The sequence below is a fragment of the Populus nigra genome, chromosome 5 (genome assembly GCF_951802175.1).
Source record: "Populus nigra chromosome 5, ddPopNigr1.1, whole genome shotgun sequence".
Classification (NCBI taxonomy): domain Eukaryota; kingdom Viridiplantae; phylum Streptophyta; class Magnoliopsida; order Malpighiales; family Salicaceae; genus Populus; species Populus nigra.
In genome coordinates, this window is record NC_084856.1 from 22724694 (window position 1) to 22741644 (window position 16951).

At 36.6% G+C, this 16951-nt stretch overlaps 1 protein-coding gene and 1 long non-coding RNA gene across 2 annotated transcripts; one reads left to right on the top strand and one right to left on the bottom strand.

The window, feature by feature from the left end:
- Positions 1–3998: 3998 nt before the first annotated feature.
- On the bottom strand, positions 3999–6013 carry LOC133693136 (uncharacterized). The gene is made up of 3 exons (XR_009842084.1): positions 5756–6013; positions 4757–4836; positions 3999–4164 (listed from the first exon to the last, which is right to left on the bottom strand). It is a non-coding gene; the product is annotated as an uncharacterized LOC133693136 (long non-coding RNA).
- A 657-nt stretch (positions 6014–6670) lies between these two features.
- Positions 6671–8929, top strand: LOC133694342 (pentatricopeptide repeat-containing protein At1g09190-like). The gene has a single exon (XM_062115840.1). It carries the CDS (start codon positions 6824–6826, stop codon positions 8279–8281), a length of 1458 nt encoding a protein of 485 aa, XP_061971824.1. The 5' UTR covers positions 6671–6823; the 3' UTR covers positions 8282–8929.
- Positions 8930–16951: the final 8022 nt, after the last annotated feature.

A 16951-nucleotide genomic window follows, 5' to 3' on the forward strand; every position in this document is an offset into this window, starting at 1 on the left:
TTAATTATACCCACTTCTAAACCACCAAGGGCTCTATAGCCTTTTCCTATCTATTTATATTCAAAACATTACAATCTCCCCACCTTATAAAAGTTTCGTCCTCGAAACTTAATAAAAAAGATTGAATACTTACCGAGATTATCGAAAAGATGAGGATACTCCTCACGCATCTTATCCTCGAGCTCCCAGGTCGCTTCCTCACGTGAATGACCTTTCCATTTCACTTTCACTGAAGCTATATCCTTCGACCTAAGCTTCCTCACTTGTCGGTCGACTATAGCTTCTGGTTGCACCTCATAAACCATATCATCTCTCAATTCAATGGGATGAACCTCTAACACATGCGATGGATCTGACATATACTTCCTTAGCATTGAAACATGAAATACTGGATGAATAGCAGACAAGTTTGGTGGTAATGCTAACCTATAAGCAACCGCCCCAACTCTCTCCAGAATCTCATACGGTCCAATGAATCGAGGACTCAACTTGCCTTTCTTCCCAAACCTGAATACTCCTTTTGTCGGTGATACTTTTAAGAACACACAATCACCCACTGAAAACTCTAAGTCACGCCTTCTTCTATCCGCGTAACTTTTCTGTCTACTCTGAGCTGTTTGAAGCTTCTTTCTAATTACCTCTATCTTCTCTGAAGTAATCTGAATCAACTCCGGTCCCATTCGCCTCTTCTCACCAACCTCAAACCAACAAACCGGTGATCTACACTTTCGACCATACAAAGCCTCATAAGGTGCCATCTCTATGCTAGCCTGATAACTATTGTTGTAAGCAAATTCCACTAATGGTAGGAACTTACTCCAACCAACTCCAAAATCCATGACACAAGCCCTTAACATATCCTCCAAGATCTGAATAGTCCTCTCAGATTGACCATCTGTCTGAGGGTGAAAAGCTGTACTCAACTGCACTTTAGTACCCATAGCTTCTTGGAATTTCACCCAAAACCACGATGTAAACTGTGGACCTCTATAAGACACTATTGAGATTGGCACTCCATGCAACTGTACAATCTCACTAATAAACAATTCCGCCAACTTTGCATATCCATAAGTAATCTTAACTGGCAGAAAATGGGCTGATTTTGTCAACCTGTCAACAATCACCCATATTGAATCATAACCCTCCTGACTCCTAGGCAATCCTGTCACAAAGTCCATTGTGATCCTTTCCCACTTCCATTCTGGAATCAACAATGGTTGCAACAATCCAGGAGGTTTCTGGTGTTCACCCTTTACCCTCTGACATGTCAAACACCTAGAAACAAAATCTGCTACATCAGCCTTCATCCTATTCCACCAATAACACACCTTAAGGTCTTTATACATCTTGGTGGAACCTGGATGCATTGTGTAAACTGTCTGATGTGCCTCTACCATCAATTCTCTCCTCAGATCATCTACATCAGGTACACAAAGTCTATCCCTATATCTCAGCACATCATCATCACCTATCACAAAACCTGCAGCTTTACCCTGCTCAACTTCATTTCTAATCCTGAGTAGTGAATCATCTTTCTTCTGAGCTGCTTTTATCTTATCAAACAAATCTGACTTAACCTGAAAATGAGCAATCATTGCTCCAGCTTCACTAAGATCAAATCTGACTCCTTCATCCACCAACTCATGCAGCTCCCTAATCAGAGGTCTTCGTACCTCCTGAATATGAGCTAAGCTCCCTGATGATTTTCTACTCAAAGCATCGGCAACTACATTTGCCTTACCTGGGTGGTAATGTATGGTACAATCATAATCCTTCAGCAGTTCCATCCATCTCCTCTACCTCAGGTTTAGATCTCTCTGCTGAAAGATATATTTCAAACTCTTGTGATCTGTGAAGATCTCACAAGTTTCACCATACAAGTAGTGCCTCCAAATCTTCAAGGCAAAAATTACAGCCGCCATCTCTAAATCATGTGTAGGATAGTTCTGTTCATGCTTCTTCAGCTGCCGTGAAGCATAGGCAATAACCTTGCCATGCTGCATTAGAACACATCCTAACCCCACTCTCGAAGCATCACAATACACTGTGTAACCACCAGAACCTGATGGTACTGCCAGAATAGGCGCTGTAGTCAATCTCTCTTTCAACTCTAAGAAACTTTTCTCACAAGCTTCAGACCACTGAAACTTAACATTTTTCTGCGTTAACTTAGTCAATGGTGCAGAAATCCGAGAAAAGTTCTCCATAAACCTCCGATAATAGCCGGCCAACCCTAAGAAACTTCTTATCTCTGTCGCCGAAGTAGGCCTAAGCCACTGCTTAACTGCCTCAATCTTTTGAGGATCAACCTCAATCCCATTCCTTGACACTACATGCCCAAGAAATGCTACACTCTCCAACCAAAACTCACTCTTTGAGAACTTGCCATACAACTGATGATCTCGCAAAGTTTGAAGCACCATTCTCAAGTGCTGCTCATGCTCCTCCCTAGACCTTGAATACACCAAAATATCATCAATAAAAACTATCACAAATCGATCAATAAACTGGCCAAACACTCTATTCATCAAATCCATAAAAGCTGCTGGTGCATTCGTCAACCCAAAAGACATCACTAAGAACTCATAATGACCATACCGAGTTCTGAAAGCTGTTTTTGAAATGTCCTCATCTCTTATCCTCAACTGATGATACCCAGATCGAAGATCGATCTTAGAAAAGAATTGAGCTCCCTGCAATTGGTCAAACAAATCATCTATGCGAGGGAGTGGGTATCTATTTCGAACTGTCACCCGATTCAGTTGCCTATAATCTATACACAACCTCAATGACCCATCTTTCTTCTTCACAAACAACACTGGGGCTCCCCAAGGGGACACACTTGGTCGGATAAACTTTTTATCCAACAAATCCTGCAGTTGCTCCTTTAGCTCCCTCAATTCTGCTGGTGCCATTCTATATGGTGCCATTGATATCGGTTCAGTACCCGGAACCAAATCAATACAAAACTCAATTTCCCTATACGGAGGCAATCCAGGTAAGTCATCGGGAAAGACATCAATAAACTCCCTAACTATAGGGACTTGGTTTAATTGGGGAACTTCTTTCTCTACATCCACTATATATGCTAGGTAGCACTGTATCCCTTTTCTAGCCATTTTCCTCGAGATAGCTGACAACATAATTGATGGAGACCCAATCTTATCTCCTTGAAATACCAACCCAACTTCTTTATCTAGATCAAACATTATTTTCTTACCCCAATAATTTACCGAAGCCCTATGCTTTGCCAACCAATCCATTCCCAAAATCACATCAAAATCAACCATATCTAAGAAATTTAAGTCTCTCATAAAGATCTTATCTCCAATCTCTATTTCACAATCCAGATACACATACTTCACTAATATTAATTCATATAAGGGAGTAGCAATTGAAATTGAGGATCTTAATAAAGTTGGTTGCTTATCTAAGCTCATGACAAAAATATAGGGACACAAACAAATGAGTTGTACCCATATTAAATAATATTTTTTTTTTCTTCAAAAAAAGGCAAACAACAAGAATATATTAAGGTGCGGATGTACTACCCCGCCTCCTATACCTTACATTTCTAAACTGTACAATAGGGACATCATCTTTATTGTCATCTACTCTAATAGTATCAGTTATTCATCTATTCCTCTGCATATCTTCTAATAAATGAGAGCATTTAAGTCATGCTAGAACAAATAGCATGATAATTATCACAAAATTATAAGAAAGCATATCTATCACAAGAAAGAAGACATGCTTGACGAGAATACAAAATTTCAAAGACAACAAACAAGACGATACGGATCCTAATGCTCCACTTATTATGAAATTTAATTATATTATTGTTTCTTTAACCTAAAGCTCTGATACCAAGTTTGTCACGACCCGAGTCCCGGATCCATGACCGGCACATAGGCAAGGTTCCCCTCCAAGGTTCCATACCTATGCGAACCCAAACTTACACACAACTTATCCTAACTCAATCAGAGTTCAACGCAGCATTAATAACAAAATCAACTTCATAATATAATTGAATTGTCTTAATACAAAAGTTTATAAAAGTTCAGAGTTTTGGAGCATTAACTAGACATAAAGGAAGGTACAAATTACTACCAAAAGAGCAGGTTCTGAAGGTCCAACAAAATGACCTGCTATCAAGCTATAAGCCTGAAAAGGATAAATAATGAGATGGTGAGTTCAACAACTCAGTGAGTAGATAACGTTCAATACACACACACGAGATAATACAGAAATGAGAAATATATATACAAGTATGGATTTAGGTTCTTATGGAAGTGTTCTCAAATTGGCCATAACAAGAAGATCATATGGTAAAACTCGTCAGAAAATCAAAATGCAATGAGCATGAGGCTCCGTACTGTGGGATGATCAGTCCACACAGGTTGGTGACTCCCCCGACCAACTAGGATTCAGATACGATGTGCACAAAGACTAACACTACCCTGTTAGCATGGGTATTCTGACTGACATACCATAGGTTCATAATCATAATCTAACAAACATATTCATATCTCAAAACTCAACTCATGACATCAATCAAATGAGGAGCTATCAATTCAGAAGTCAATTCAAAATATATGTTGGTTCATATCAAGAATTCAGATTCAATAATTGATCATGCTTTATCAAAACAAGGATAATAATTAACATATATATTATCAAGAAGCATGATCCAATTCATATTAGCAAATCAAATATTTATAATATTTCTCATGCATATGGAAAATTATCCACTCACCTGACTCAAAAGTAACAAAACTCAAAGCTGATATCGAAGAAAATCCTACTGACGTCCCGCCGGTAGAATATCAGGATTATCTGAATATAAAGGAGACATATTTAAGAATGACTCAAAAGAATATATATATAACCTATTTAATACACCTATCTAAGGGTGTATTCCATAACCCTATATATTTTTGAACTAACTAGTTATCTTTCCTAAAAACCCAACGTTTAACGGTTTTCCCGAAATCTAATCCATAATAAAACAATTAATAAAATTGGTAATAATTCACTAAATAATCCTCAATTATTCATCAAACCAATCTGAAAAAGATAATAGTACAGCTAGGGACTAATCTGTAATTTATCATATTTTTAAGGGTCAAATTGCAACTTTTGTCTAATTGGAGGACCAAACTAAAATTTATCATAAATCCATGAATATACTGAAATTCTGATCATAATTCATCCTCATTTCTGTCCAGATCATCTCATTATTCTCCAGGGACCATTCTGGAATTTTACCAAATTTTTAGGATCAAATTGTATTTTTTGTCAAATTGGAGGACCAAATTGAAAGTGTTAAATTCTCTTATCTATACAATAATTCTGTCCATAATTCATATGTTATTCTGTTCAGAATCTTGGAATAGGCTCCAGGGACCATTCTGCAAATTTTCCAAAGTTTGGGGACTAAACTGTAATTTTCCAAAATTGAGGGACCAAATTGAATTTTCGTCATCTTCAACCTCCAACCCAGAATTTTCACAGAAACCTACTGTTCTCCACTGATTTTTAACTCAACATTCACCATTCAAACAAAACTATAACTCAAAATTATCACAATCTTCCATAATCAACTAAATCATCAATTAACCACAACAATCAACCCCTAACATTCAATTTTATTCATCAATTAAACTCAAAACACAAATTTCATAACCCTAACATTTATCAAAACTGAAATTAAAGCTAAAGAAAACATATTATATACATTAAAGCATAATCTTACCCCTTTTTATTTATTTCCTCCAACTCCTTTCCTTTTTCCCTTATTTTCCCCTCTTTTCTCTTCTTCTTCTTCTTCCTCTTTCTCCCTTCTCTCTCCCGTCAGTTTTTACTCTAAATTTTCTGATCTCTTGTTTTTTTTTTTTTCTATTTATATATATTATGTATTTATACAATTACTACAATACCCTTCATTTAATTATACCCACTTCTAAACCACCAAGGGCTCTATAGCCTTTTCCTATCTATTTATATTCAAAACATTACAGACAAATTCAAAAAGAAAGCACTGTCTGCAGAGAAGAGATTTGATACTAATATAATCTCAAACAATTTAACAGTCAGAATGTGAGTGTTGGATGACTATGTCAATTGCATTAGTCACAACGAAAAGTGAGATGCACCGAGGAAAATAAAAGCTAGCTCTAAGCTTCCAATGGAAAACAATCACAGAAGCTCGACTTAGCCACTTAAATTACATGCATGCTCTCCTCGGAGCAAGGACATAACGCTACTATGGCTCCTGTTTTTTCAAGGAAGCATTGGAGCTCTAGCTATTTAATTTTTATGAGTTGTATATGGCGAGTAATTGGAGTACTCTTCAAATATTATTATTGAATATAATATTAGATTTTAATATTATTATTGAAAATAATATATTGTTCTGTTTTACTTTTTAAATTTTTTTTGAAAATTAACCTCAAATAACCTAATTAATTTTAAAAAATAAATTTAAAATCTTTAAAATTGAGCAAAACAAGGTAGCTAAAACATTGAAACCCAAATGCTGCTCTATTAGTTAAATTTAAAATCTTTAAAATCTTCACTGCTAAAACCACAGCTAATACTGCATCTGGGTAATGAGTTAAATTCGGGCCAAGCAAACAATAAACTCAAATACTTCTCCAATCTCAATGCTCATAAACCAAGCTAACCTTCTTATAATAAAGTCAAAACCACTATACAAAAATACAAGAAGGGCTTTGCCATTTTTTAAATTACAGTTAATGAACTCCCGCCAAACCCCACCTTACTTTAAATTTCTGTTACAAGTAAACCAGAAAGAGGAAGGATGAGCAGAGCTTGCAGGGAGATTGAGCGCAACATCTTGCGCCTTCTCCACGGGCGCGAAACCCGAACACAGCTCCGTGAGATACACGCACATTTCCTTCGACGTGGTCTCAACCAACTCAACCAAATCCTTTCCCATTTCGTCTCCATTTGCGGGTCACTAAACAAAATGGCCTATGCGAATCGGATTTTTAAGCAAACCCAGAACCCCACTATAATCCTATTCAATGCAATGATTAAAGGGTATTCTTTAAATGGACCCTTTGAAGAGTCTTTCCGTTTGTTTTCTTCAATGAAAAATCGAGGTATTTGGCCGGATGAGTACACGCTTGCGCCTTTGCTTAAGGCGTGTTCAAGTCTTGGCGTGCTTCAGCTTGGGAAATGTATGCACAAGGAGGTTCTTGTTGTTGGGTTCGAGTGTTTTAGCGCAATAAGAATTGGGGTTATAGAGTTGTATAGTTCTTGTGGGGTAATGGAAGATGCTGAGAAAGTGTTTGATGAAATGTATCAAAGAGATGTGATTGTTTGGAATTTGATGATTCGTGGGTTTTGTAAGAGAGGGGATGTTGATATGGGGTTGTGTTTTTTTAGACAGATGAGAAAGCGGAGTGTTGTTTCGTGGAATATCATGATTTCTTGCCTCGCACAAAGTCGGCGGGATAGTGAAGCTTTAGGACTTTTTCATGATATGCTGGATTGGGGATTTAAGCCGGATGAGGCAACCGTAGTTACTGTTCTGCCTATTTGTGCTCGTTTGGGTTCTCTTGATGTTGGGAAATGGATTCATTCTTATGCAAAATCAAGTGGGCTTTATCGAGATTTTGTAGCTGTGGGCAATGCACTAGTGGATTTTTACAATAAATCCGGCATGTTTGAGACTGCTAGAAGGGTATTTGATGAGATGCCTCGAAAGAACGTGATTTCTTGGAACACATTAATTTCGGGTTTGGCTTTTAATGGGAATGGTGAACTTGGGGTTGCATTGTTGGAGGAGATGATGAACGAAGGGGTAAGCCCCAATGATGCGACATTTGTTGGGGTTTTATCGTGTTGTGCTCACGCAGGACTGTTTGAAAGAGGGAGGGAATTGCTTGCTTCAATGGTGGAGCATCATCAAATCGAGCCTAAACTTGAGCACTATGGATGCATGGTTGATCTCCTAGGGCGTAGTGGATGTGTGAGGGAGGCTTATGACCTGATTAGAAGTATGCCTGGGGGAACTCCAAATGCTGCTTTATGGGGTTCCTTGCTTAGTGCTTGCCGTACACACGGTGATGTAGAGCTTGCACACCTTGCAGTAAAAGAGCTTATTGATCTTGAACCATGGAATTCTGGCAACTATGTGTTGTTGTCGAATATGTATGCAGAGGAAGAGAGATGGGAAAAAGTTGCAAATGTACGAGGGGTGATGAGGGAGAAGAATGTCAAGAAGACACCAGGGCAGAGTGTTATTGGATAAGTCTGCAGTGTTACTTTGATTGAGCGATTATTCTTGATTCTCACACTGGCTATACCGTGTGTCCTTCACAGCAAGCAAGGCTTGCAATTCAAGAATGAACGAAGCATCTAACAACCTTTTAACATCCTGCATAAGTTCAAAGGAGTTTCAGCAAGCAAAGCTGCACGAATGCCTATGAAAGTGCAAGGAGGGGAGAATTTGTGAAAGTAGTAGAAAACCTAGCAAGGAAATTCAGGGGCGGCGGACTAACACTAAATACTATTTTGGTCGATTTATTTTCAAGACAATCAAATCTAGAGGGTACCTGTTTCAACCCCTAATTTCTTTTGACATATATGGTCTCTCATTTTATTGTTAAAAAAAGCTTGTGAGACAGTACTTGTCAAATCTCATAAAAGCATGAATATCAGTTCCTCAAGCTTCCAGCATGTGTCTATGTCTGTGCTGTATAGAAGAATGTGTATTGGGTCATAGTTGCCGTGGAATTATAGAAACGGCAACGAAGGGCAGTGGAATGTATGTTTAAAGCTTTGTTAAGCGGTAAGATGTAGAAAGGCTAGTACAGAGCATCTGTCAATGCATGATTTTAGGACTACCATTTTAATAAAATGATGCTCAAACTGCTGATTTTATCCATTTTATGTTTAATTCCATTCTGTTTTGTGAAGATTGTTAAACCGAAGAAAGATATTCCTTGAGAGAGAGAGAAAGAGTAATGAAACAAGGAATTATTTATTCATAAGGGAAGTCTTACACAAACCAACTTTCTTCATCAGAAGCAATAACTAAATGGGACACAAACCAAGACCAATAGGAACTGAGAAAGAGGAAACCCTAAATGGCCATATTAACAAACAAAAAGCAACTGTGTAAAAGATCCAACTTCCCTATTAATAACCTGCCGACATCCAATGTTTAACCACCATTACAACGGGAATAGAAATTAACAGGTTGTTTCTTAACAGAAACAGCAGGCTTTTCTTCAGCTTTCACACTGACAGAAGGAATAGCATACCATGGTTTATTCTCTACTGAAGTTTCCAACTTCTCATTCCCTGTCTTGACTTCCTCCTTTGGTGTAGCAAACACAGGCCTCGCATAGCTTCTTCCTGCAGAAAAGCTGCTCTCTCTCTGATCCATTTGCTTAAATTTTGCCAGAAAATCTTCAATAACTTTCTAGTGTGGTGGTAGAAAAAACAACAATGGTGGAATGCTATATATAGAGAACTATATGAGACTTCCTGTTTTCTTCATTTAATCGAAGTGTGACCTCTCGTTTTATGTTGACATGCATTAATGTTTGAAACCCTCAAGTCATCAAAGTATTGATCAGGTTGGTGCAATGCACCTTTTAAGTGCAGCCACTGTTTTCAATTCCTTAGTTAATGAATTCAATAATGTTTCACAATTACCATGAATTTTTAGTGATGTTAGTTTTAGTAAAACCATTATCTTTTTCATGACACCAAATCATCAATCGTGTTTTAAAGCTATAAATAAAAATGAAGTTTTCGAACTTTACAAATTAAATTTTTAAGTTTACCATATTTATAAGATTTAACTTGGAATTTTACCTGATCAACATGTGAATCAGTAATTCAGCCTGAATTTTGATTTTTTTTAAAATCAAACACTTGCGTTGATATGTTTTTTTTTTAAATCTTGTTATAAATGAAACCTGCCATGGGCTAGACTTTAATCTGTCGAGTCAGACAAGATTTTATAGCTATAAGATTTAACCGTAATATGCCTCTCTTTTTTTTAATGATTCTGAAAAGGAAAACTAGGAATCATTTAATTTTGACGTGGGAAAGTTTCTAACACAAATCAACATAAACATAATTAAGAAAGAAACAATGCTAACAAAGTGGAGCCACCAAAAACTGATCCACTTTTAGGAGACTCAAAAGCACCAAGCAAACAATTAAAAACACTCAAAAACTACCAATACTAAAATTGACCAAAACAAGGTAGCTAAAACATTGAAACCCAAATGCTTCTCTATGGGGTTCCTTGCATACTGCTTGCCGTACTCATGGTGATGTAGAGCTTGCACATCTTGCAGTGAAAGAGCTTATTGATCTTGAACCATGGAATTCAGGCAACTATGTGTTGTCGTTGAATATATACGCAGAGGAAGAGAGATGGAGCAAAGTTGCGAATGCACGAGGGATGATGAGGGAGAGGAATGTCAAGAAGACACCAGGGCAGAGTGTTAATCGATAAGCCAGCAGAGTTACTTTGATTGAGCGATTACTCTTGATTGGCATACTGGTTTTACCGAGTCTCCTTCACAGAAAGGCTTGCAATTCAAGAATGAATGAAGCATCTAGCAACCTCTTAACATCGTGCATAAGTTCAAAGGCGTTTCAGCAAAGCAAAGCTGTGCGAATGCTGATGGCAATGCAAGAAGCAGAAAAAGTAAGTTCGGGGATGGCGGACTAACACTAACACTAATTTGGCCGATGAAATTTCAACACAATCAAATCTAGAGGGTACCCTTTACAGACTCTAATTTCTTTGACATAAACATGGCTGTCTTGGAATTATGTCAACACCAACGAAGTGCAGTGGGATATATACTTGAAAGTTCTGCTTGGGCACTTAGCGGTAAGATGTACAGAGGCTAGTGCAGGGAAACTGTGATTGAATGATTTTAATACTACTGATGTTGATAAAATGATGCTCATGAAATTGCTGATTATATCCATTTTTTATGCTTAATTTCCTTCTGTTTTGTGAAGATTGTTAAACCGAAGAAACATATTGCATGAGAGAGAGTAATGAAACAAGGAATTATTTATTCATAAGGGAAGTCTTACACAAACCAACTTTCTTCATCAAAAGGAATAACAAACTGCGACACACAAACCAAGACCCAGTAGGAACTGAGAAACAGGAAGCCCTAAATGGCCATATTAACGAACAAAAAGCAACTGTGTAAAACATCCAACTTCCCTCTTAATAACTTGCCGACATCCAATATTGTTTAACCACCATTACAACGGGAATAGAAATAAACAGGTTGTTTCTTAACAGACACAGCAGGCTTTTCTTCAGCTTTCACACTGACAGAAGGAACAGCATACCATGGTTTACTCTCTACTGAAGTTTCCAACTTCACATAATTCCCTGTCTTGACTTTCTCCTTCGGTGTAGCAAACACAGGCCTTGCATAGCTTCTTGCGGGAGAAAATAAGCTTCTCTCTCCCTGATCCATTTGCTTAAATTTTGCCAGAAAAACTTCAGCAGTAACTTTCTAGTGGGGTGGTAGAAAAAAACAACAATGGTGGAATGCTATATATAGAGGACTTTATGAGACTTCCTGTTTAATTTCTTCATTTAATCGAAGTGTGACCTCTCGTTTTATGTTGACGAGCTAGAAATGTTCGTCCTGCATGCACTTGCAAGGTTCATTACAAAAGTCACTTGTTCTGATGGTTAACTCACTGTATCCAAATAGGTGATGTCTGAGGTTCAACTACTGAAAAAAAGATTTCTGATCTTTTTGTTGCGTGCGTGCGAATGTTTGTATGCTTAGCTAGCTCATGTTGATATATTCCTTAAATTTGCTTTAGTTATCGCAATTCAAGATTGAATGAAGCATCTAGCAACCTTTTAACATCCTGCACAAGATCAAAGGACTTTCAGCAACCAAAGCTGTGCGAATGCTGATTACGGTGCAAGGAGGGAAGGATTTGCACTACTATTTTGTGAAAGTAGCAGAAAAACCTAGTAAGGAAGTTCGGGGACGGCGGACTAACACTACTATTTTGGGCGATGTATTTTGAAGACAATCAAATCTAGAGGGTACCCTTTGCAACCCTTAATTTCTTTGACATAAATGGTCTCTTTAATTTTATTGTTAAAAGAAGACTTGTGAGCTAGTACTTGTCAAATCTATTGAAAGCATAAATACTAGTTCCTCAAGCTTCCATATGTGTATGTTTGTGCTGTATAGAAGATTGTGTATTGGGTCATGGTTGCCGTGGAATTATGGAAACACCAACGAAAGGCAGTGGAATATATGTTTGAAAGCTTTGTTTAGCTGTAAGATGTAGGAAGGCTAGTGCTGGGCAACTGTCATTGGATGATTTTAACAGTTCTTCTATGTTCATAAAATGATGCTCAAACAGCTGATTTTATCCTTCTTTATGTTTAATTCCCATCTGCTTTGTGAAGATTGTTAAACTGAAGACACATATTACGTTATAGAAAGAGAAAGGGTCATGAAACAAGGAATTATTTATTCATAAGGGAAGACATACACAAACCGAATTTCTTCACCAGAAGCAATAACAAAATGGGACACAAACGAAGACCAAACCCTAAATGGCCATATTAACAAACAAAAAGCACTGTGTGAAACATCCCACTTCCCTCTTATTAACTTGCCGACGTTAATGTTTATCCACCATTACAACGGGAATAGAAATTAACAGGTTGTTCCTTAACAGAAACAGTAGGTTTTTCTTCAGCTTTCACACTGACAGAAGGGACAGCATACCGTGGTTTATTCTCTACTGAAGTTTCCAACTTCACATTCCCTGTCTCGACTTCCTCCTTTGGTGTAGCAAACACAGGCCTTGCATAGCTTCTTTCTGAATAATAGCTGCTCTCTCTCTCCATTGCTTAAACTTTGCCAGAAAAACTTCTATATCTTTTTAATGTGGTGGTAGATAAAACAACGATGAAGGAATGCTATATATAGAGGACTATATAAGACTTCCTGTTCTTCTTCATTTAATTAAAGTGTGACCTCTCGTTTTATGTTGACATGCAATATTGATGTTTGAAACCCTTGAGTCATCAAAGTGTGTGCCTTATTCAGGTTAGTGCAATGCACCCTTTAAGTGCAGCAAATGTTTTCAATTTCTTAGTTAATGAAATCATTAAGTTTTCACAATTACCATAAATTTTAGTGAATGTTAGTTTTGGGAAAACCAATTATCTTTTTAATGGAAACTAATCATTAATCTTCTGAAAATATTGTATGTTTTGAAGTTATAAAAATAATATAAATTCTTCAAGATTTACGAATCTACCATCCTTTTATATATAAATAAAATATCCAACTTGGTATCCGATAAAATTCAAAACTAGGATTGAGGTCTGAGTTATGTAAATTAACTCGTAGACAAGTGGGTCAACTTGGGTTTTAATAATGTTTTAGAAAAGAACTTGAAATAGCATTTGATGATAAAAAAATAAAAACCTCAGTTTAAAGTGAAAAAGCCATCCATGGAAGGTGGGGAATAGATCATAAACAGGGCAAAGCCATCAAAGCAGTGCCAATTTTCTTCATGGATAGCTTTTCACCAAGCAAAGAAATTATTATGCAAACATCATGTCCAGCATGCAGGGGTACATGGTAACTTGAACAGAGCACGTTATAAGATGATCCCATCTTCACTGCTAAAACCACAGCTAATATATACTGCATCTGGGTAATGAGTTAAACTCGGGCCAAGCAAACAATAAACTCAAATACTTCTCCAATCTCCATGCCTGAAAGTAGCATGCAGGTTTTGAAGAAACCATGAATGAATCAAACTAGAGATAAAATCATGCAGCTTGTGAGTGTCTGCATGTGTCAGCGGGACAAATTCAAAAAGAAAGCACTGTCTGCAGAGAAGAGATTTGATACTAATATAATCTCAAACAATTTAACAGTCAGAATGTGAGTGTTGGATGACTATGTCAATGGCATTAGTCACAACGAAAAGTGAGATGCACCGAGGAAAATAAAAGCTAGCTCTAAGCTTCCAATGGAAAACAATCATAGAAGCTCGACTTAGCCACTTAAATTACATGCATGCTCTCCTCGGAGCAAGGACATAACGCTACTATGGCTCCTGTTTTTTCAAGGAAGCATTGGAGCTCTAGCTATTTAATTTTTATGAGTTGTATATGGCGAGTAATTGGAGTACTCTTCAAATATTATTATTGAATATAATATTAGATTTTCAAGTTTAATTCATCAATATTATATTGATATGTTTTAACATGTTAATTTAAAATCTAGTCGATCTAAAATTTAATTCAAATTAAATTTTTAAAAAATTATTTTAAATAACCTAATAAAAATAAATTCAAAATCTTTTTCAATTCATTCTCTATTGATATATTTCAAAACCAAGCTAAGCTAATAATAAAGTCAAAACCACTATACAAAAATACAAGATGGGCTTCGCAATTTTTTAAATTACAGTTAATGAACTCCCGCCAAACCCCAGCTTACTTTAAATTTCTGTTACAAGTAAAATAGAAAGAGGAAGGATGAGCAGAGCTTGCAGGGAGATTGAGCGCAACATCTTGCGCCTTCTCCACGGGCGCGAAACCCGAACACAGCTCCGTGAGATACACGCACATTTCCTTCGACATGGTGTCAAGATTTGAATCCCGGGTCCATGACCGGCAACGCAGGAGCGGTGGCGGAAGGACACCCCTCCTGCACTAAGCCTCAAAACGGACATATCAAAAGAATAATTTATTCAAAAATACGCAGCATTTCATAATCTTCAGAAATATTATATTATTCAAAACTGATGAAACCAAAAGATAGTTAAAAACTCCTCATCAGTAATTAAAAAAAAAAAATAATCCATGATACTCATTACATTGTCAAAAATCCAAACTTAATTAAAACAAGATAATAGTGGAGCGCCTAAGACATCGAATCAAACTGCCTTGAAAGATAAGCAAGGCATACCGACCCAAAACTGAAGAAGCAGGAACACTCAACGAGGTTCACCTGCTATTAGAAACTAAGAATCTGAAATAATATTAAGAATGAGGGGTGAGTTCAACCAACTCAGTGAGGGAATAATAATTAATATACATTTTAGATATTCTGATATTAATAGTTCGCAAGATCATTTATCTTGATATACATATACATACTAAACATATCATCATATCGTAATGGACTACATGTCAGAGACCAGATGACACCCGAAGGTGACCAGATGACACTCAAAAGTGACCAGATGACACCCGAAGGTGACCAGATGACACCCGAAGGTGACCACTGTGGGATGATCAGTCGCCACAAGCTGATGCCTCTCTCACCAGCTAGGTATACAGAATACTATGTGCACACAGGCTAACTACTCTCTGTTAGCATGGAGTTACTGACAAGTCCCATATCAAGGCATAATAGATATTCATATAATCATCAAAGAAACGTATATCATATCAAATAGAATTTGCTTGACAGATTGCGAGTGCAAATTCAAGAATAAATGAGTACTCGGAAAATAAGCAACATATATAATTATTCAAGAAATTAACGAGTTGTACTCATTGTATAATCAGAATACATATTTACTTATCATATATGCATATTAAAGATTATCCCACTCACCCGGAAATATAGAACTAAAAGGAATGTCAGACGAAAAGACCTGAAATCCTATTGAGGATTGTTAGGAGAACCTACAATAAATATAGGAAATATACTCAAAAGCAACTCAAAGCAAAACAAATAAAAGATTCCAATGCATAAATGAAAACCAGGTTTAGTCTCCTAGGTTTAGGGACTAAAACGACAATTTTCCAAAACAGGGACCAAAACGTAATTTTACCAATATTGGACCAATCTGGAAAATACATAACTATACTGAATTTTCACCCATAAACCATCCTTAATTCTGTCTAGAACGAACCAGGGACCGAATTGTAATTTTCATAAAGTTCAGGGACTAAAATGTAATTTCCCGAAATTGAGGGACCAAACTGAAAATATTCCAAATCAATTATCAAACTCAGATTCATCATCCTTAACCTCATAATAATACTGTCCAGAATCTCAAAATACAATTAAGGGTCAAATTATAATTTCCCCAAAGTTTAGGGACTAAACTGTAATTTCACAAATTGAGGGACCAAATTGAATTTTCGTCATCTTCAACCTCAAACCCAGAATTTCACAGATTACCTACTGTCATCTTCTGATTCCTAACATAATTTCACCATTCAAACAAAATCATAACTCAAAATCATCATCTTTACCTTCAATCTCTCACAATCAACTAATTAACCAATTACCCACAACAATCAACCCATAACATTCCAATTAATTCATCAATCAAACCCAAAACACAATCTTCAAAACCCTAACATTTATCAAAACAGAAATTAAAAGCTTAATTAACACACATTTATACATAATCTTATCTTTAAACTTATTTCCTCCAATTCTCTTCTCCTTTCCTTATCTTTCTCTCTTTTCTCTTCTTCTTCTTTTTCTTCCTTCTCCCTTCTCTCTCACGGTTTGCTCTCAAAAACACAGCTCCCTCTTTTTGTTCTTTGTGTTTTTTTTTTCTATTTATATTTATCAACTATTATTCAATTACCACTGTTAAAATAATTCAGATCAAACATAAAAGGAGGCTAGAATTCTCAATGATATGTTTATTATGAGTGCTTAAGTTAACCTAAATACAAAGAAATTATATATAGGTTAAACTAAAAATACTATTCTACCCTTAATCAATAAAACTAGATAAATATTACTTAACATCTCCCCTCAAACTCACGATACGACATCTACAAGCATCGAGAGTTTGCCAACTAGAAAACAAAAACGAGATATGAAATGCGTCTTGATAAAGAAATCTGCAATCTGCAAGGAAGAATGAACAAAAGGCAAAGTAATGGTGCCATGCT